The 21,956-nt window shown below is 38.4% G+C and overlaps 1 protein-coding gene across 4 annotated transcripts in view; it reads right to left on the bottom strand.

The window, feature by feature from the left end:
* KCNQ3 (potassium voltage-gated channel subfamily Q member 3) overlaps positions 1 to 21,956 on the bottom strand; it is a 209,516-nt gene that overhangs the window by 7,203 nt on the left and 180,357 nt on the right. For 2 of the 4 annotated variants that reach the window (XM_054815982.1, XM_054815980.1), the window contains 8 exons: positions 21,557 to 21,651; positions 20,174 to 20,200; positions 16,384 to 16,440; positions 8,687 to 8,874; positions 7,493 to 7,595; positions 4,779 to 4,910; positions 2,066 to 2,164; positions 38 to 122 (listed from right to left, as the gene is read on the bottom strand). In XM_054815982.1, coding sequence (XP_054671957.1) covers positions 38 to 122; positions 2,066 to 2,164; positions 4,779 to 4,910; positions 7,493 to 7,595; positions 8,687 to 8,874; positions 16,384 to 16,440; positions 20,174 to 20,200; positions 21,557 to 21,651 — 786 coding nt within the window. The remainder of the gene's footprint in view (positions 1 to 37; positions 123 to 2,065; positions 2,165 to 4,778; positions 4,911 to 7,492; positions 7,596 to 8,686; positions 8,875 to 16,383; positions 16,441 to 20,173; positions 20,201 to 21,556; positions 21,652 to 21,956) is intronic. The other 2 variants (XM_054815981.1, XM_054815984.1) reach the window with 2 other exon arrangements.

The following is a 21,956-nucleotide window of genomic DNA, read 5'->3' as shown; positions in this document are numbered from 1 at the left end:
GCACCTCAGCCTTCATCATTGTCATGAAATTACATACCTGTCGTTCAACTTTAACAAATTTGCCCATCATACTTTGGTCTTCAGTATCTGCTGTAGATGCTTTGGCTACATATGGATCATTTCTATAAAGAATTAATAACTCCATTAGTGTTCAATTTTTCCTTGCATCACAGTAAGTAATTTATATCAGAACACAGGATTACAATCTTGGTGGTATATTCATATAGCTCCTTGGAGCCCCATTTAAGAAAAGATTGAATTTATTTATTTATCATACGAACAGGAGCAAAAGTCTATTCTATCTGATTCCAATGCATTTCTAAAATTTAAAAAAAAAAGTATTCCTGATTTCTAATTTAAAATTATTTTTGTTCAAAATTAAGATAAAGATTAAGAAAAAAGCACAAGCAAACAAAAAGTTCAAAATGAAAGTGAAATTAATCTCAGACTTGGTGGAATAATTTCAGGTTTGTGAAAAATGTTAAAAGAGCCAGTCTGGCCTGGAGATTTAAAGTAGATTCCAGAATAAATTTTCTTCTATGTAATTTCCTACTGCCTATCCATCAGATCAACTAACTTCAGGAGGTGAGAAGATGACCTCTGCTTAACTAAAGAACTTTGATTGATAACATCATGGCACCTAGGATCATAGAATCATAGAATGGTTTGGGTTGGAAGGGACCTCAAAGATCATCTAGTTCCAACTCCCTGCCATGAGCAGGGACACCCTCCACTAGACTTTTTGGGCACAGGTTGCCCAAAGCCCCATCCAACCTGGCCTTGAACACTTCCAGGGAGGGGGCATCCACAGCTTCTCTGGGCAACCTGTTCCAGTGCCTCGCCACCCTCACAGTCAAGAATTTCTTCCTTATGTGTAATCTAAATCTATCTTCTTTTAGTTTAAAACCATTACCCCTTGTCCTGACCCCTGTCACTACTTGCCCTTGTAAACAGTCCCTCTCCAGAGGAGAGGGACCATCCTGACTCAGGATGGTTATTACCAAGTTAAATATTTATCAAAAAGTTTCCAAACAAACCTCAAAGGAATCAATGTCTTTCCATAACCTATGTCCAAGTCTAGAAAAACAATTTTTAAGCACTTTTTCTTTAACATGACTTAGAACAAATACACCCTAAAACTTTTGTTTTAACAGGTCCAGTTCTTCTCTTTCTGACAAAATTCAAAATATAGCTGTGAATATATCTTCCTAAAGCAGAAGCTAACTAAACCATGTCAGATTTTGCACATTGGGTTACTGATGATATGGGCTCATTCAAATTTTGCAATCTGCTTTGTTTCCCAAATGATAATTGCCTCTTCCATATATGTAGGTCTCTGTCTTCACATTTACATGTTTTTAGCTTTTTCACTGGGTGGGATAAACCAGACAGAGCCAAGTTAATTTATTTTCTGTAAGATTACTTTTGTTCTGAGCAACTGTAACAGCTTTGGGGACAGATTGTTGATGGTCTTGTGTGGTTCTTCATGGGTATTTATTGACAGGTTGATAGTTGTAAATAACAGAAGCAATGTCATTTATTATTGAGTTCTTGCTACCAGGAATGCAGCAATCAAATAACACGCTGTAACTTTCACACCCAAAAACCTGGTATTGCAATTTATTTTTGGTAATTCTCACCAATCATTGGTTTAAAAGCAGTATCATTAAAACTCTGCTTGCAGTTTGGTGGGGGCTATAACAAAACTTTTTTCATTTCAGGAATATCGCTGGTTTACCTTCAAACTATTGGTGATTTTTATTGAGTTTTTAACTGGGTTTACAATTTGAATCTTAGTAATTCAGCACATCGATCAAATGTATGTATTTCATATAAAATCACATTTCCAAACTGCAGAGAAGCTAAGCAAGACAATTAAGAAGCCATTAAGTATAGATTTCCATCTCACATTGTTCTTAGGGAAGCTTGTGTCTTTCTGGCTCAACATTTACACACATATATATCTATATATATCTTGTAACAACACCCCCTCTGTATCATGACTTTAACAGTGTACTGGCTGGATGAATGAAGGGCATGCTTATTGGTATGAATGAAAATTCACCTGGGAGACTGTTGTGAAGGGTAAGAAAAAGCTCCTCCCTTTTGGGATTTCTTATGCTTGGGAGTAGATGGAGGTCCAGGTGTAAAAATCATATCTACTCTGAAAAAAGAAAAGTGCAACTGCATAAGTCCATCTCTAAATGCTAACACATGATAGAAAATTATATGCATCTCTGTAGCAAACAGTAGCAAAGATTCAAAAAGGAAGCACGTTTTGATTTGGTAATATATTGCTGGTCATGACATGTTTGTTCTGTTCTAGGTCCACAATCAATACACTGAATTGTAATTACCTGGTAATTTCATGGTAACTAAGTAATTATCTAGCTCACTGTTTCCAAACTTTGACATTTGAAACATGTGATTTCAAGTCCTTCAAAAGAACTAAACAGTGTAATAGTCAAAAATCTCCAATAACAGGTGCTCCTAAAAATATCAGGAGAGACCCATCAGGTTTTGTACTGGATAGTGAAAATGAGAATTTGGTGAAAGATGGCAATTCCTGACACTCTTAATAAACCAATGACTTTCTAGCAGTTATTGTGCCTAATTATCAGTATTTTTTTCTTTACTAATTATTCTTTTGAGTTGAAAACTATAACTATAAATGAAGTTTCACAAGGAAGTCTGCTTGGCTTTTTATTTGGAACAAAACCAAAAGGATTGTTTGGGAGGCTCCAGCGTATGTAATTACACACTTTTACTATATCAATATATTCTTTCATTTGGCATATCCAACTGCTCAGGTGCAAGCAAGCCTCTGTTCATTCAACTCACACACCAAACTGACCAGATATCAGTCAGCACTAGTCCACGCACCAGTTACCTGTAGTGTTAGACAATCCATGCAAGTATATTGCATGGCTTCATGGTGCCTCATGGAGTTTTGAAAATGGAACTTAAAAAAGCTCAAGACAAACCTCACAAAGCTAGCTAGATATTTGCTGGGCACCCAAGCATTGCTGGGCCATCAGTCAAGGTCTCATCAAACTCCTATGGCATCTCGCTATTCATAGACACAGTGAGTAGGACTCACGTCCCTGGTTTTGTCCGATTACAATCAGTGGAGATCTAGTCAACATAGTGAAGAAAATTCAAGACGGAGTAAGGAGATTCAGCTGATCAAATGAAGGCATCTGGTTTAAGCAGGAGTTAATTGTGCCGTAAAGGCCATGAATTATGTTGACTAGTTCTCTGTTAACCGTAAGAGGAATCTCACATGGCTTGCCAGGATCATGCTTCCTCTAAAAAGTTCTTCCCTGTATGTGTGCAAAATGGCTGTTGAAGTTTTGTGGTTCTTCTGTTACTGGTGATTCTTTATACTGGAACATGGCATGGCTGAGCTCAACGTTGCAGGGCTGAGGCTATGCTGTGTTTCTTGTCCTGACTCACCTGGGATGTGTCTTCATTCCACAAAGCTCTGCCATAAACACTGTGTGAGATGGACCTAACCATTTCAGGCACCTTTACTGCTGCTAGGACTCAAGTGAGTATCTGAGAGGTACTCTGCTGTCCAATGTCACACAACACCTCAGTCTGAGGTAAAGCAAGGATCTCCAGTATAAGACGTGTAGACCCCACCATAGATGCAGATTGCTAACACCATGAGCCCTCCTCATCTTCCTGAGATCAAAAAGTATTATTGCATTGAAACCTAAGCTAATGTGATGCAGAGCTCATTTTATAAAGTAACAGTGGTGTTTCCTGGAATATAATTAAAGACAGCAGTTTTTCTAGAGCAATAATAGTGAGGTAGGAACCAGACATGTTATATACTTGAAAATGAGATAGCCCAGTACATAGAAAAGCACTTTGAAATAAGAAATTATGAAGCTCAACAGAAGGACCAGAGCAGCCTTAGAAAGTCAAGGTAAGTCTAGACAAGGTCCAAATGTGCAGCAGGAGTTGCATTCACTCAGCTCATTCTTGAGAGAAACAGAGAGTATGTCTGCGTGGCATTTTGCTGTTCAGTGGCGGGGTGCTGAGGGAATGTGGACAGTGCTGTGCTGAGACTGACCCAATACAGCTACACGTATATACATGTGCACTCAAACCCAGACAAGCTTACTAGTTCAAGCTCTAACCTGTGCCCATGGCTCAGGATGCAAGCAGCACAAATTTTTGTAGACATGCCTCAAAAGTGCATTGTGATGAACCGCTTTTGTGAGGAAACATACTGCAGGGGCAGATTGCACCTGAACAGTCACAAAGGCCTGAAATTCCATTTGTTTTTTGCTTGTTCTGTTTCGTTTTTTAATATAGGTCAATTTACACTTGAGTGAAGGGGATGTAAAACCTTCTGTGCTGATGTATTTTTGCACTTGTATGAGATGTTGCACCAGGCACAGGTCAGCAGAGAATCCAGACCAAAGAAAAGCTCTATGTAGAGCAACTATTGCTTCTATTTATCATCTGTAAAAAGGGCAGAAGGGGAGAATCTTTACCCTAATCAAATAAGGCAAAGGTCAAGAAAACTCACAGGATTTTTTACTCCAATTTCCTTGTTCTAAATATGAGCCAGTGGTCTCTTCTTCTGCAGTTACCCCTCCTAGCTGCTAATTTGCCTTTATTCTTTGGGGAAAAGGCTTTCTTATTGACTAGCTACACCACGCAAAGACATAGCTTCTGGGTGGCATTGTATGCAAATAGGCCAACTATGCTTTTATTTTCCCAGCACAGCTATACATTTTCCCCATTTACCAGCAGATTCTTACCTTGCTTGAAGATATTTTATTCTGGAAAGCATATCAAGATGCCCTGCTGAGTATTGCTCTATCACATCCTTTACATCATAAGGCCTCAAAGTCTCCTTGAATTTTTTTTTATAGAGACGAAACTGTAGTATTCTGCATAATAAACAGAAAAATTACTAACAACTTATATAGACTCCACAATGATAATTTGCAGTTTTATCAAATAATTGATAAATACTCTGGATGTTTGGAAACTGAGCGTGTTATTTCAAAACAAGGCAATAAAACATAAGCAGAAAATCTCTAATAACATACCACATTTGTAAATATATAATAGTTGGCTTTTCATAATTAATAGCTTACAACAAATTATACACACAAAATGTCTTCTTCAGCACTATCATCATAACTAGAAATGGTTCAAAGCTACAAAATCACATGTGGAATTTCAATCATAGAATCATAGAATACCAGATTGGAAGGGACCTCAAGGATCATCTGGTCCAACATTTCTTGGCAAAAGTTCCATCTAGGAGCTTTTGAACACCATTGATTTTTGAACATTTGATATTGAACACCCCAAGTCAAAGGAGATTTTGAAACTGTGAAGCTGCTTTTTTATGCTTCAGCCTATTATAAAGCTAATTTATAGTATATATAATGCTGAATCATTTTCAGTTTGGTTTTAATTTTGCACCTGGGAAAGTTTTGAATAGGAGATGTTAATTAGATAGAAATGTGGAAGTTAAGAAGTCAGCAGCAGCTCAAGTTGTGGAGAAAACAAAAAGTGTTAGAACTGCCTGAAGTCTCCTTGAAAAAAACAGCACTCTAACATTATTGTTGTTGTATTGATGTTATTATTACTATTATTACGAAGTATCCTCATAATTAATAAAAGAATTTTAATAATAAGGACCAGCGCTGGCCAGAGCACTTGAAAAGAGTTTGGCATACTGTTTTCATTCTTTTCTGTTTATACATTAGTTTACACTGTTATATATTTGTAAATTAAACAAATAGACAAGAAACATATGTAAAGAATGAAGAGTATTTTATTTCTTTAAACTGTTTTAGGCTTGGGATCCAAGGGTTTGCTTTCTCAGTAGAGTCTCCATGTTCTTATCGGTCTGAATTGTGGAATTGCTGTTGTCTGTTAAGATTCTGACCTGTCTTTTATTCAAGGTTGGTGGGTTTTTTTAACCCTTTTAAAATGTGCATAAACTTTCATTTAGCAAAGATAATTTTATTATGACTTTTTAAGGGGTTTTGACTCTTTAACTCTGTTGCTTATAAATCTTTCAAGATTTCAGAATTATACCTATGCCTATTATAGCCAAACTATATATGCTAACAGCAAAACTATACTTAAGAAAAGAGCATAAATGAAAAATAGGAATCACACTGTTAGCAATTTCAATTTAAAATGTCCTTGATCATGACCCTGAAAACCCATTAAGTGGTTTTGTCTGAAAGAATTACTTCCCATTAGCATTCAAGGTCTGCGAAAACTATACAAGGGAAAAAAAATCTTAGCTCATGATTAAGTTTAAAAGGAAATTGTATGAATCAATTAGATTTGCACAGGATGTGGGAAAGGAAGTTTTGCAAAAGTTATAATAGCTTGTCTCCTCGACGTGGGGCTGTAAAACAGGACAGATGTATAGTCCATGTCTGAAAGCAAGCAGGTATCAGGGAAAGAAAGGGAAAACTGTGGAGGAAGTAAGGATGAAGAAGCTTCCAGCTCGAGGGAAGCAGTCATGGGTAATATGAGCAAAGCCCATGGGACACGGCTTTCACCAGGCTTGAGAAAACTTGGAATTTTTAATGACTGGTTCTCCTGCACCCAATTGGAAAAGAACCAGGAGAATATATATGAAGGTTATATACATATAAGTATATGGTTATATACTTATAACCATCTTCCTTGAAGCTTTTCTAAGAAGGTAACTTTGGGGCACTCCAGACTTGCAGTATTTCACCTGGAAGGTAGTTAACTCCTCGGCCAAAAACTTAAAAACTTCTGGAATAAAAAGCAACTGCAATGAAAACAGACTATTTTCTTATGGGAAAAAAATTACTCTCATTTTTCAAGGGAAGAGAGTAAAAAATATTGAGTGGAGGAGTAACAGCATCAGTGAATGAATTCTGTGTGCTTGATGTGCTAAACACATTATCAAGACTTACTAGGAGTTTTCTAACCCTACAGAATATCTCTTGTGATATGAAAATAGAATTGACACATGTCACAAGGTGAAGACTGCTGAAATGGAGACCTCAACATCTATTAAAATATGGCAGCTGAAAAGTATATTGCACAGTCATACACTAGTGAATAAAGAGTTGAGTCAGCTCAGAGTTTATTGTTAAGCAAAAAATCCCGTTTAACGTAAATACTACAGTCATTAAATTGAGAAAGATACTACATTCATAACATATTTTAATGAGGAACTGTATACAATATTATTTTATAATAAATATATTTATGGAGTTTCTTCCAAAAATGGCATGGTCAATGTTACTGAAAAACATTTTCCTTTCTGCATATTCTCAAAAAGGACTTTAAATAGGCTCTGTCTTGTGCTTTTCAATATATCTAGTATGACCTAATCTATTGCATTTTAAAAAAGTAATAACAGCAACAATGCATCAACATGTAGCCACATGGTAATGTGATTTCCTGAAGCATAAGCATTCAAAGTCAAAGCAAAGCATTGAGGAGCATCGGAGACATTTACCTGACAGCTCGGATGGCTGTCTTGAATGTGGGGATCATATCTTCCATGAGGAAGTCACTACTGTCACCTCTCTCTTCTGCCATGGGTTCCCCTGTTCCTGCATCTGCAAAGCAGGCCAAAAAATAGCTGTGTAAACCCCTGACCACACAGTATTTAGAGGGAGGTCTGGCTGACTAAAGCATTAGATAAAGTAAATGTAATTTAGTAAAGGAACATCTCTTTCTCTGGTCAGGTCTTGAAAGGACTTTCATAATTCTGCTGGGATGGCTGTAAGACACTTTATTTGAGGGATATCCTCTCAGATTCCAGTATTTCTGAAACGTTGGGAACTTCTTTTCCAATGGATTTAGAAATTCCTACTTTTAGGAGCTTTTACAACAAAAATATCTTTGCAAAATTATTTTACATAAGGCTAAAGCAGGCGTAGAAGTTACAGGCCAAGTTCTCCTCCCACTTGCACTGCTTGGAGCTCATGTACCTTCGTGGAAGAGAATAATCAAGTTCCCAGTGTGGACACCCAGGCTACATCCATGGTAGTATGCCCAGCATGCACTGATGCCAGCTGGCGCAGTAAAGGAGAAGCTGTTATTCAGAGACCATTTAGACACTATAGGGGAGAAGCAGAAAATGTGTGCCCAGGGAAGCTGAGAGGAAAAACGCCCTATGGTGTTGCATGGACACCCAATGGAAATCTGCTGAGGGGCAGCAGTTTTAGGGAGAGTGGGAAGGAAGCAGCAGTTGGCTCCCTAAAACAAGGTTTTAAGAGATTGCAGTGAGAGATATTTGAGATGCCTGGGCATGGGCTAGTGCAGGGTTGGATGCAGTCTAGGAGGGAACTACCTTAGCATAGCATCCCTGCTGATAAACTGAACCATCATGGCATGTGCTTTTTTTTGGATATAGATTCAGTGCCCAGTGTGCCCTCTTTTTCCAGGTCAATTAGGTTGATTCCACCAGTGGCTTTACCCCATATCAATTACTGGTTTTATGGAAGACCATTGTTTTATTTCAATCACTGCGTTGCCTGGACTCCAGCATTCATTTCCTGGAGCTTCCCCAAATGTGTCATGTAAAACCAGGGACCAGCCATGCTTGGCCAAGAAAGTCACAAACCTTCAACAGAAGATGCACAGGAACAAGGTAAAGTGGGGAGAGTAGGGGATGGATAGAAAGAAATCAACACAGATAGGCTACCTTCTGAGCTTTGCCAAAAAGCGTATGCTTTCATTCGGAATGCAGTGCGAAAACGCTCCTTATTATTCAAGACAACATTCTTAGGCTCTTTTGAAGGACTTTCTTCAATGGCATCTACATTCAGAGGGGTAAATAGCTTTCCTTTAGTATTGGTACCACGAACCCGATCCAAGAGACCCAGCTTTTGGCTACAAAATAAGCAAAAGTAATCATTTTCCTCCTTTGCACACTGTTAACTTGTTTTCATGATGCTTTAAGTATATAATGGGCTAAGTAAATGTTTTGTACACAAGGACACTGCTGGGGCTACCATAATACATCAATGTCTTTGTAAGCAACAGCTAAGCTCCACAGATAATTAACTGCTTTTTATGAGCATTTTTTGTATCAATGTTGAAAATGTTACCAGAGGGTCTTGCTATCCTCTCGATGTAATGTATCACAGTGCTTCAGCTCCAGTAGCATGTCCGAAGCATTAGATTGATTATTAAGAAGAGAAACACCACTGCTTAGGTAGTTATATTTTCTAATGATAAGGATGCTTGGCCTTTCCTGTTCATTGCTTTCTTTAACTACGGGGTTTGTGGCAGGCTATTAAATGAATAACTCGTGCATAGCCAGGAGTAAAAGAAAGTCAGATGTGCTGTGACCCACATAAATTATCAGAAAAACACTGGACAGGCATTGCCAAGCATTTCCTAACAACATGGTAGAGCAGGTTACCCAGTTCTCTCCACCATTCACCTTCAGTCATCTCTCACTATACTAGAAATTGAGGTCACCTACACGAATTGTGGTAAAGTGGCATATTTTGTTCCTCTGATGATTCCTTGCACTGTCCTCTTATGGATTTACTGACCAAAGACATTTTTCCTTCAGTGACAACCTATAGCTAGAATTGCATCTACCTGCCATCTTACCAGCATCAGCGACCCTTCTGATAGCCTGATGACCGTAACAGTCTTAAAGGTAATTACTAATACCACTGAAAAGAGTAACACAAAAGGAATTTGCTAGAATTTGGGAGTGAGTGTATCAGATTACGTATGCTCTGAACACTTAATAGGTGATAGATGGTGTAAATATTTGATTTGCTTGTTCACTTTGCTGCTTAAATATGTGTTAATTGCACGTTTGTTAAAAAATGGACTAGATGATCATTGTAGGTGCCTTCCAACTGAAATATTCAATTCTAAAATGTGGGGCTAAGCCATGGGAAGAAAGCCTATCTTTTAACCCATTCCTGGACGATGCAGTGTGGGATAGCTCTGGGGAGAGGTAAATTGTGCACATATGGTCAAAAGCACTTTTGTGCAGGACACAAAGTCGAGCAGGTTGAGTGGGGGGACAGAAGAAGCCACTGCAGCTATCAGGTTTCTGAGAGCCACAGACAGGAGCAGAGCTGAAGGTCGAACAGCAGTGGTGACCAGAAGAAAGAAATTTCATAGGTATGCAAAGACTTGTCTGTGCAGTATGCTCAGGTGAAGCCACTACACTTGCAGGCAGGAGAGGCAAGCGTGGGGAGGGTCCACAGTGCAAGGACATAACGTACAAAGATGGAAACTTGCGTGCAGACCTTGCAAGTGAAGGGTTGCACTCACAAAACTACTTATTCTCTATTTAAGGAGTTATCTTAGTCAGATGGATTATTTTTGTGTTCTAACATCTCTGGTGTCATTGAAAGAAGGATCTATTTCTGTCTCAGAGCTGTCTGTGGCAGTATCACAACACAATGGAAGTTCTTAGGATATTCCTATTAAAATGATAAAGGCAAGATGGATATAAAGACATATATGATGACTTTGCAGCTTTCATAAGAGTGCTGACTCTAGTAGGAATTTTGCAATTTACAGCATACAAAGTTCCTACCTGATCTGAAGCATTGAAGATCACAGCTGTTGCAGGGGTTTTGGGTTGTTTTGTTGTTGGGTTTTTTTTTAATATCAGTTACTACGGTCCTCATCCCTACTCTCTGTTTCTGATTCATATATCTTTGACCCAGAAGATAATGAAATATGAGCTTCCCCATCACAAAAGATGGAAGCACTAAAGCTTTGTGTAGGATGTTTTTCCAGGCCTTCTGAATTTTGTTGTTGACAACATGACAATACTTGTGAATGCAATTTCTGCAGCCTAATAAATTCAGACATTTGCCCTTTCTGTATATGAAGTGCATATGTGTGTGCAACCATGAAATTAGCAACTAAGGACTTGTGTGAATATGGAGACACATAGCTAGTTCTGAAATAGCCAGGACTGAAGTCAATGATGTGAGGAGATAGAAGTATGGATTTGAGTGAAGAATTAGAACAGTCTAAGTGAATGGTATTAATATTACTCAGACTTTGCCCTAATGCCCTTTCCTGAGGAATTCATGGCATAGAGGGAAGATATACAAAGTGCAGGCAAAGGTACAGAGCAAAAATCAGGGAATACTTCCTTCTTTGTAGAAAAATATGAGATGTTACTTGTTGACATATGTGGAAAATTAGTCACTACAGAATGTAGTCTCACGTTCAGTCTTCAGCACTTGTTTAAAAAAGAGTTTCCATAGTGCTAGCTTTTGGGTTGGAATCTTGATCTGATTTGATCCACCAAGGTGCTCTAAAGGCTGAACTGATGGTGACTGCAGGTTCCCAACAAGTGGTTTGTGTTCTACAAAGATAGGGAGAATCCTGTGATCTCTTTTCTGCATCACTATCACCTCTCTACTCTTTCAGAGGCCATGTTTGACAGCAGCAGTGCCTTACAAGACAGATGTCTTAACTCCATGGCATTTCTGTGAAATTTGGATTCTTCAAGCACTCAGCTGTCATATATAGGAAAAATATATACAGGAAAAGATGACAGCTAATAAGCAAGTTTTGAAAAGGCATGAAAGGAAGTATAAGTCAACTGAATGAGTTGTGTGGGGGGGGTTTTTGGGGAAAAGAAATTCTTATGTCTTAAAAGTAATAAAACCAAAGTTTGAAGAAGGAATTAATTTTGACAAGGATGGTCAAGAAGAGTCTGGAATCATTGCACATCACTGAGAGAGATTTTAATGCAAAGAAATGCACCAAAAATCTAGTTGAGTGATTACAGAGTCAGTCAGGAGATATAAACTGATGGGCATGAAGATGTTAGAGGGAGTGTGTTTGTGAGATCTTCAATGTGAAGAAAAACAGACAGAGCCGTTAAGCATACTTGGTATGGTGGTGATCTTTGTAGACTGAATAAGACTGTGAAATAAGCTAAAAGAAGGAAGAAACTGAAGCAGTTTTAGGATGAGTAGATGTATTCAGTGATAATAAAATGAAGACAACTTTTTCCTAGGTCTGAAAAAATTGCATGTCCAACAGGCTTGTTGTGAACAACATATTCTCCTGGTGGGGGAATTAACAGGTCACCAATCATAGATGAATCTCAAATGAAAGGGGAGACTGTAGTCCACCTGTTCTTCAGGATTTCAAGATTGAATGTCTTGGTTCAAGAGCTTCTGGAGAGACCTTCCAGGATGAGAAGGAAACTCCTAGAAGGATGAAATCTAGCAGTGAAACTCAGATGATTTCAGATGATGAGATGATCTCCTCAAAGGCAAGAAGTGGTCGCACACTACCCATTAATTTTGAGCAATGTACTAAACATCACAAGATTTTGTTTGGCAACATTACAGAGAAGTTCTCAAAAGAAGACTATGTTTAAGGCAGAGAACCTGAAAACACGAAGAAGCAGAAAAATAGATTGCTACTGTTTATAAAAAGCAGTCTAATATAGTTGTCATTACATTTGGCCTCTGACTCTCTAGAAACTTTCTTAGTCCTTCAAAATACATATCCAGATCTCTCAAAGCTTGCCCTGTAATAACTGTCTTCCTTACCGAAAAACAAGGAGGCATAAAGTGCATTGCAAGGATCTATAGGGATCAGACCAGCAGGAAAAGGATCAGTGGCTGTTGCAAAGTATCCAAAACATTAATCTTATGGATTTTTTTTTTTTAATATAGGACAGAAATATAGGCAATAAATGCAGAAAACTCTGTCACAGAGCTATACAAGAATAGGAGGGATCAACATTTGATATCCTCCTCATAGATCAAACCAGATCAAAATATTCAAAATATTCAGCACAAAAAGATACATATTTGCAGTGATATTTTCCACTGCATATGTAGATATACTCATTTGTGGGTTGTTTGGGGTTGTTTGGGGTTTTGTTTTGGTGGTTTGTTTTTTGTTTTTTTTTTTTTTTTTTTGTTGGGGTGGGATTTAAGGTAGATAATATGAACCAAAAGCATTCCCAAATTCTCTTTCTAGGGAATTTCTCAACTTTCCCTGTTGATAAGTTTCAGTTTATGAATAAACTGTTATCCCAACACTGTTGCTTGAGCATCTTAGGTTTAGGAGCTAGAACTCATGTGATCTGTCTTAAGCTGTTTAAAAAATTAAATATCCTGTCCAAGATTAATCTTTAGAGCCCTTTCTATAACCACTGGGAAGGTAACAACCTACAGAGTGCAGTTCAGCTCCATTTCACTTTGGGATGACTTTACAGCTGGGGGAACTTGTCTCTTGTTATTGACTACAGAAAGATCTAGATGAGGAGTCATTTAAAAAAAACAGGTCCCTAGTCTAAGTTAAAGTTACCTGAGCTGAAGCCTTCCTCAGTAATTGAATCCTGATGATTAACCCTTAAAGTAACATTCAGATTCATAACAGTATGTTTATGCAATAAATATAGACAATTGTGTTCATATCCAGGCAGCCAGAGCAGTAGAATCATCAGAAAATAATTCATCAGCTTCACATGAAAAAATACAACAGTATGCTGTATACAATAAAACCCCAAGACAAAACCCAAGCTTCTTTTCAGATAATGACTAGCTGTCATCAGAAAAAAAAAAAGGACTTTATTCTCATTTCCAAGGGATGAAATCTGGGTCTGCTGGGGTTTTTGTTTTCATTGTGCTTTTTAAAAAGACTTAGGAAACATTTGTTCTTATGACACAATCTCCTTCATTAAAACAGCATGCGCATGGCTCAGTCTCAGAGTATGAAGCATGCGCAGATCACATCATCCTTCATGAGAGTGGCTAGGACAGTGGTTCCCACCCACAGGTTCATGTACTGCTGCTTGTCTTTCAGAGTCCTCCTACGGATATTAGCTACTCTTCCTCTCTGTGGGACAGTAGTCACACTTCATTTGGCTTCCTTTCATTCAATAAAAAGTGATTCCTGACTTCCAGTGCAGTTTGAGAAACTGGGGGGATTCAAATTCATCCCAAATATGCTGACAAAAGTGCAGAGTAGTATCAGTGGCTAGCTTGGATATGTTGCCATTGCTTGTCTTGCATGCTATTGCATGTTCTCCCTTGTGGTGGAATAAAAATTTTCCCAAAACCTTTGTCTTTGAAGTGGAGTCCCAGGATGAGAACTCCTTAAGTCTGTGGTAGAAACAGACCACCATAAAGGGAGGAATGCAGAAGCAGTGCAGATGGTTTGGCTTGAAAGCTTCCTACATAAAGAAAAATTCAGCTCTCAGATTCTTGCTCCTCAAGAGCAGTGGGAATTGTTTTGGAACATCTGAGAGATGAATTTGGTGGCTGGATATACAGGAGATGGCTGGCTTCTGCAGCAGACATTGTACCGTTGCTCAGTATAAAGAGTGGGAACCACTGAACTAGAAATACTTTTCCAGAAACAGTCATGCAAGGAAATAATGCAATTACATCCCATCATGCAAGCCAGATACTCTCCTCTCTGTGCTTCACCTAGTATTGGAGTTTCATAAACAAATGGTACATGTATGAGAAGAAAAATAATGAATTAATGCTAACAGTGAATCAAACACAGCCCTCTTACATGTATTTACCACTTTCACCTAACAAAGAGTAATAATCAGGAATTTTTTCCATATTTTTGCAGTTTAGCCAATCATTAGATTTAGTTGGTCTGAAGTAACTGGAAGCAAAAGGTAGTCATATTTACTCCAATATTTTACTACACTATCAGCTGTACTTATATGGGTGAACTTAGCTTTGGGAAATCAAACACTCTGAATGAGATTTCCAGAAGTATTCTCCTTTGAACTACTCCCAGTAGAAATTAGCACAAAACTAATCTTACGAGGACGGCCATGAATCCTGCACTGAATAAATTCAGTTGATCTTAGAGAGTTCATGTGTTTTCTTAATATAAAACAAAGAGTGTTCTGCATCTCCAAGATACTTTTGAACCTTGGCCAATCAGCTTTCCCTTTGAAGGAAATCAGGTAACATTCTTTTCTACAGAGAGGAACTCACAAAAATGCTCATTCTCAAAATATTTGATCATAACTTCTTAACAACTGATGTCTTCATTCAAAAAGCCACTTTGCACTCTGAGTCTTGAGGTCTAAACTTGCAAGTTTCTCATGTCTGAGGAGGAAACAGTCCCTTTTAGCCAACCAATTTCCACACTCTTTGGTGGTGTATGTCCTCATTGGTTTTCAATTGTAGGCATGGCTAAATCCAAACTCACCTACCATCCAAATTATTTGCCCAGAAACATGAACACAAGTCTTAACTTAGGCTCAACTTTGATGCCCTTCAGAAAGAGCCCTTATACACACTAAAGGCTTTTGCTCAACCCCTCTTCTCATTCACACTTTCTAAAATGATTGGAAATGGGTAAAAATAACTAATGTTATGCAAATCCATTGGAAGAATAATCCAAGTTCAATTCTTTGTGTAAACAGGATGGATATTTTCACCAACAGATGCAGCCAGCAATGTAGGTAGAAACCATATGGATGTTGACCCACCCTTTACCTTGCAGTGAACATGTCTCCATGTATCAACCACTAGAAACCAAACCAAACTGCAAAATCAATGTCTCTTGACTATTTCACATGGGCCAATCATCCAATGTAAAAATGGAGTGCTTCACTAGCAGCTCTCTAAAAGTTGAAGAGCTTAGGCTAGGAAAGCTGAGTTGTGTGTTGATGATCTCCTGTTTGTGGAATGAAGTGGGAATGAGAACGATGAGCTAAAGTTGAATGATAGCAAGATGTTTGCATGGGACAGAATAAAATTCTTGAATATTTAATCAAAATATTAGTAATTCTGGTGATGTGTTTTCAGATTCCTGAAATGCTACAAATTATTTCTGTGTTTCTTTGCAGGAAGATAAAGTTCTTGCTCCACATCTTAGATCACAGATCAGCAAGATACTTAAGCATGTCACTAACTTTATTGAGATGATCAAAAGCATCCACTTGTTTTCCATTTGCTGAACCAGAACCTGCAAACACACATGCAGATATGATGTTCCACTGAACTCAAATGCAAAGTTACTTGCATGAATTTGTGTTGGCAAGGTTGGGACTGCATAAGGAAAGGTATTTAGCTCTTATAGTATATTTTTCTTACAGTAAATTCCTAAATGATTTGCAGAGTAGGTTAGTATCATTCTCATTCTATGAAAACAGAGGAAAGCACTTGTTTCTAAGCAGATCATTGGCAGAGCCAGTATTAGATCCTGTGTTTTCTGAACAACAGAACAATGCAGTATCTGCAAGGTCATGCAACTTTCTTTTTACACTTAAATAACTTTTCAGTCTTATCTCCCCTTTTTATGCTGGTTAGATGAACTACTGTATTAGAAACAGAAATTGCAGGCAGAGAATGGCATGCAAGAAATATGAAGAGTAAGACTCAATTGTTACTTGAATGTATATACCTAAGTTTTCTTGTGAGGCTTGATCCAAAGAATGACTCCCTACTAAACATGACATTACTGTAAAGTGAAGAAAAGTTATTAAGATGAGACGTTAATGATTACCCATGAAAAGCTCTATGAAAAAGAATGGGAACAGCCTTTCATTTGCAGTTTTTGTAGCGTGCAGATTAGAGTGGCTTTCCTTCTATTCCTGTTTTGGGCAGATGCATAAAGAAGAAGAAATGCTGACAATGGAATTTTCCACCTTGCAAAGTATGATTTTATTTTCATTATGCTGTTACTACTGGCAATACAAAAATGCACCACATTATATGCATTCTTTCATACTCACATACTAGGAAGGACTAATACTGATTCTGCCACTTAAAAAAAAAAATCAAACCAAATTTTCAAAGGCAGGGAAATATTATTTATCTTGTAGAAATAAGAAAACAGGGATAAATAACTTTTCTGCAATCAAATAATAATAGATCTAGGAATGAACATGCTCTCCTGATGTCTAATTCTACATTTGGACAATGCTGAGTAGGAGCAAGACCCTAGGATAAAGTTCAAAATTCTTTGCTAAAGTGTCTGTGCATACAAGTGTCGAAGTTTCAACACTGGTCAAAATCAATGGAACAGCTGCTAACAACAGCAGTGAAAAATCAGGCCCACAACTCCTTCCTCAAACATAGACATAAAAAGTTGGTTCAAAATAAACAGTATGTCCATCAAGAAAAGGCCCACCTTAAATGTAGGTCAGGCACCCAAAAATTTGCTGAATGACTTGCTGCACTCCAGCAGAAATGAGCATTAATATACATTTCTCATAGATCTTCCTTCTTGCGAGCTAAACAGATGACAAGGCTTTGCAATACATGCAGAAGAGCAATTGACATCTGAGATTTCATGGGCTGGTAGGTTCAGGCATTGACTAAGGAAGGAAAATCTAGTGGCACTTCTGGCACGAGGTCAGTAACCTCCCCACCAGTGAGCAATGAATAGCACAGCCCCAGTTCCTCCTGGTTTGGGGAACTATACAGGGCATGGAGGGAAAATGTTATTCCTAACAGACTTCCCTTCACTGCTTGCAGGGCTCAGCCTACTGCCTACCTCAAGGGTAGTCCAATGTGCTCTCACATCTCATAGCTCATATCTTCACAGTTTTAGTTTACAGGCAGCTTCAGTAAAGCCTTGGGCTGCTGCCAAACTTTGATAGGCTTTCTAATATCATAAGTCCTTCCCTGCAGCCTTGCCATGGCATCCAACTTCTGAAATGGACTCTTCCACTCTGTTGTCTCACCTGTATTTTTCTCAAATGGTCTAAGAAAAAGGAGCTGCACCTAGCTGTGACTTTGTTGTGATGCCAACTCCTGCTTCCAAGGAGAGATCCTAGACGGATCTGTCACAGAGTTCAACTCTTTTACTGTGGAGTTCCGAAAGAGCTTTTGCACTGCAGAATAGAAACCCTGCCACTTAAAGCACTACCCATCCTCAAATGTATACACAGCCAGGCCTCATTTTTAGTTTATTAACTACTTGAATTTTCTGAGTCTTTTGGGAAAGCTTTGGACCATTTCTCTCTCCTTTATCAACCACTGTTCAGACAATGCAGTTTATTACTACAGTTTTCCCATTAAGTACTTAACTAATGCAAGAACCTGGAGACTGAGTGCACTTATGGGCTGTCCTCTCCACTAGGACCACATTCCCTTATTGCTCATTTATTTCAATACAGCCTTCAATGCAAACTGCAGTGGTGTATGAGTAAGACTCTGTACTAAATCACTTTAGGAGGAAGAGGAATATATATATATATATATTTTAATGATCTGGTCTGTAAATAAGAGTTTTATGAGACATGGGAGGTGGGAGTGTCAAAACAACCAGATTTTATAGCTCAGTTCCATGTCTACTGAAGTCAGTGGATGTTCCCACAAATACCATAATTCTTCTGTTTACCTGGAGGGTTTCCAATCCCTCTTATTGAATGCTTATTTCCATAAACACACTCCTGCTAACAGGAAGGCTCCAATGCAGGTTTACTGATGATGTTGCTGAAGGTTATTACATATGTAACAACATAAAAGCAAGATATATCCGGGTAGAATGAGGGGTCTTGGGATTACAGTTTTAAAGATTTTGCGTTGTGAGTCATACTTTTCAGTTTTTAATCCAGTGCGTCAACATAAAATGACTTCTACTGGCCTGAAAGATACAATAACTCAGTAGCTACTCCACGAACTGTTCTGTCACTGCAGGTGCAGGAGCTTCTCTAGGGGACCCGTGACCGACAGCAAACTGCAGCAATCATTCACTTGCATAATTTTAATCTGCTGCTGCATCTGAGTCAGAACACATTTTGGCTCAAGGTATGGAGTTACATATTCAAAAGGATTTCAGCTCCTAAGCTCTCTTTTACATGTTAAAGGCAAAAATTCAACTGTTGCCAACCCTGGAGATGACTAAAATCTCCAGTGGTCTACATTCATGCAACTGAGCTTGCTCATGACTGCTTAGCCTGGGCAGTGCCATGGATGTATAGTACTTAAGGCTCATGAGGGTTCACAAACTAGGTAACTCCCATCCAGGCTGTTAGCTCATGATGATGGTGGCAGGAGGGGAAGTCATCTTTTCCCAATAATTCAGCACCACAGCACTTGCCTGTATCATAGGAAAACTTGGGACAGGTTTTTCTTCTCTGTTAAAGGAGGTTTAAACCCAAACAATTCACAGGAGAACAGGAAGTGTGAATCTGCTTTTTTCAGCTTCCTTTATTGAAGCTGTCATGTGTTGCATGAAATATTTAAAAAACAAAAATAAACCCATAACTCTTCATCAGGCCAGGGACTGGAAGCCAGGCCTGTCCTCTGACTAACAGTTTTCAACTTTTGCTACAATTCCTGGTCTTTTTCTCTGTGCTGTAAATGGGAATGCAAATGGAAATAGCTTCAGCACAAGTCTGTGGAACTACTTATCCTTTAATCACTACTGACTTTCCTGGTGGGTGATCCACTGATAGCAGTTTAGCATTAAGTATTTCACATTTTCGACCTAAGAGGTTGAATTGTTTTATGCGGTTTTGATTCTGCAACTTAGCTGGAGGGGGTTATAAATATATCATTTCCATTTGAGACCTTGCAGTTTGACTGACAATGACTGCTCTGATGTAGTCTTCAGTGACTGACCAGTATTAGGATCAATGATTCCTTCATTCACTTTGTTTGTAAATTCCCCAAAGTGACTGGGAGCTTTCCCATCTGTTTCAGCAGGGGTGTGACCAAGACCTCCAACCTAATGTAGCTTTTTTAGTACTGCCAGAGAGGTTGACTATCCTGCTGATTCATCTTAGCCATCCATCTTAGCATTTATCATCAAGAAATCTTTGCACATGGTGAATCGCCACAGACTTGATCTCTTACACCTCAACATTGCTCTGTGCCAGACTGTTGAGCAATAACACGAAACAAAACTTTAAATTCAACCTGGAACAACCTGGATGCTAAACCCTGACTTTATGGCATGGATCAGGAGAAATCTAGACCATGATTAATCATAATGAACAATAAAGCTGTTTACAGACAATCAACAAGCAACATTGCATTTGTATGATTAGCATTTTAGTTGTGTTGTTAAATCGGGAAAAAAGCAAGCAATTAGGAAATGGGTTGGTTAATCATTTTTAATGACTACATGTGGTGTTAGTAGCATGTTTTGGTTACTAGCTCATGAATCCACAAAGAGCCATTTAACCTGCATCCTTCAATAACTGTTTTAAAACAATGCTATAAGACTAGCAGTTACGTACCTGGCAGTACCATCCAATTGCTCTTTCCTTTTACAGAAGAGAGGAAGCATTACAAGAAAGCAAGGAGAGAAGAATTACATAAATTCAACAGATTTTTTTAAACAGAAATTGCTAATCTATTGTTAATGGTTTATACCTCTTTTGTTCGGTGACCATAACCGACAGCAGAGTAAAAGCCACATTTTCAACTAGCCTTAAAGCAAAGAAAGCGATATAGGTTCTCAAAACCAATCTGTGCTGCTTAGACTGGCAATCCAGTCTTTGGTGAGAAGTGAACTCCCGTGCCCTCCCTCCAAGGACCTTGTTTGCAAAACACCTATTAACTTTCAGGTCGCAGTTGAATCATAGAAGAACCTACTAACAATGAACAAGCTTGAAGTCACAGTAATGAGTCTAGACTCCAGGTGAACCTGAGAATTATTCTCTGAACAAAACCTGAGGCACTTTTTTTTTTTTTTTTCCCAGAATGAGGCATAACAGCAAGTCCAGAATGAAAGCTTAAAGCATAAACTTGGATAAGTAATGCCCATTATTAACATTGACAGTCTATAGCTAAAAGTCTTGGTTTTCTTAGGGCCAACATTTTAAAATGTTAAGACCTAAGGTGAGGAAGATGCCTGTTTGACAGGCAAGAAAAATGAGGATCAGAGAGACTCATATCCATAAACATATGAGCATCCATTACATCTGAATGTCATTATGTATGGAAACCTGGTGGTGGTGATTAAACTAAAATCATGACCTCAACTCCCTAGAAAAGTTTTCTTGTGAACCTTCAGTTAATAGTTTCAATGAGAGACAGTTTTAAATATGCTTTGTCTGTCCTCTGCTGAATTATCCTTGAGCAATTGGCATTGCCAAAAGACAAGAATTTAACAAGCGTTAATTATGTTCGCATGACATGGCCACCTCTGTGAACAACATAATTCTCAGGCCAGTTGAGTAAAAGAGAGAAAAGTAAGAATTTTCAGCATAGCCCATATCTTAAAATAGACAACTGCATCATAGAGGGTGTGAGAAGTACAGGAGCCTGTGAAATCCAGGGCTAAAACTTTATCAGGATCGAAATTACAGCAGGAGAAATTGAGATTTCCAGGCAATAAACTCTTACAAGGGGAAGCTGATGGTGAGGCAGCCTTCTCCTTTGTTTAATGCCAACATGAGAGCCACTGATGTAGTTATCCATGTGACCCTAATATGTCCCACCAGGGGAAGGGAGAAGAAATGCATTCAGAAGCCAAAACCCATGTTTTTCAGTCTCAGCCAGGAAGTTAACTGGCAACTCTCTGTTACCTACAAAAGCCTTGCTGATATATATAAAGTCTACGTATACTGTCCTGACTTCACAGAAAATGATTATGGAGAGGTGGACAATGCACTTACCTGAAAAAAGGAAATGATACAATTGATTCATAAAACCTCCAGGTAGCAACTAAATCAATCCTGTTGGGGTTAGTAGCATAGTATCTCCAGGCAGCCTAAATTACAAGGGAGAGGAAATAATTAGTGTTAGTAAAGCTGTTCCCCAGGCTAAGAGCAGCCAAATTGTTTCAGAGAACATAAAGATGCACCTGAGTGACTATCTGGAAATTACTTACTAATCAGCCATACCAAAAAAATGTCACTATATGGCTAAATTATTAACACTGGATTACGATCTGGGAGGGCTGTTAAAGGAGACAGGACTATTAACAAGACATTACATTTGACTAAACTGGTTTTATTCTCCTGTGTGGTACGTCTAAAAGAGCTTCAAGCACTGCTGGACCTGTCCAATATTTCT

Source organism: Grus americana, chromosome 2 (genome assembly GCF_028858705.1).
Source record: "Grus americana isolate bGruAme1 chromosome 2, bGruAme1.mat, whole genome shotgun sequence".
NCBI classification, from domain to species: domain Eukaryota; kingdom Metazoa; phylum Chordata; class Aves; order Gruiformes; family Gruidae; genus Grus; species Grus americana.
Note: the sequence above shows the minus strand (reverse complement) of the source record. Positions and strands in the feature narration are given on the sequence as shown.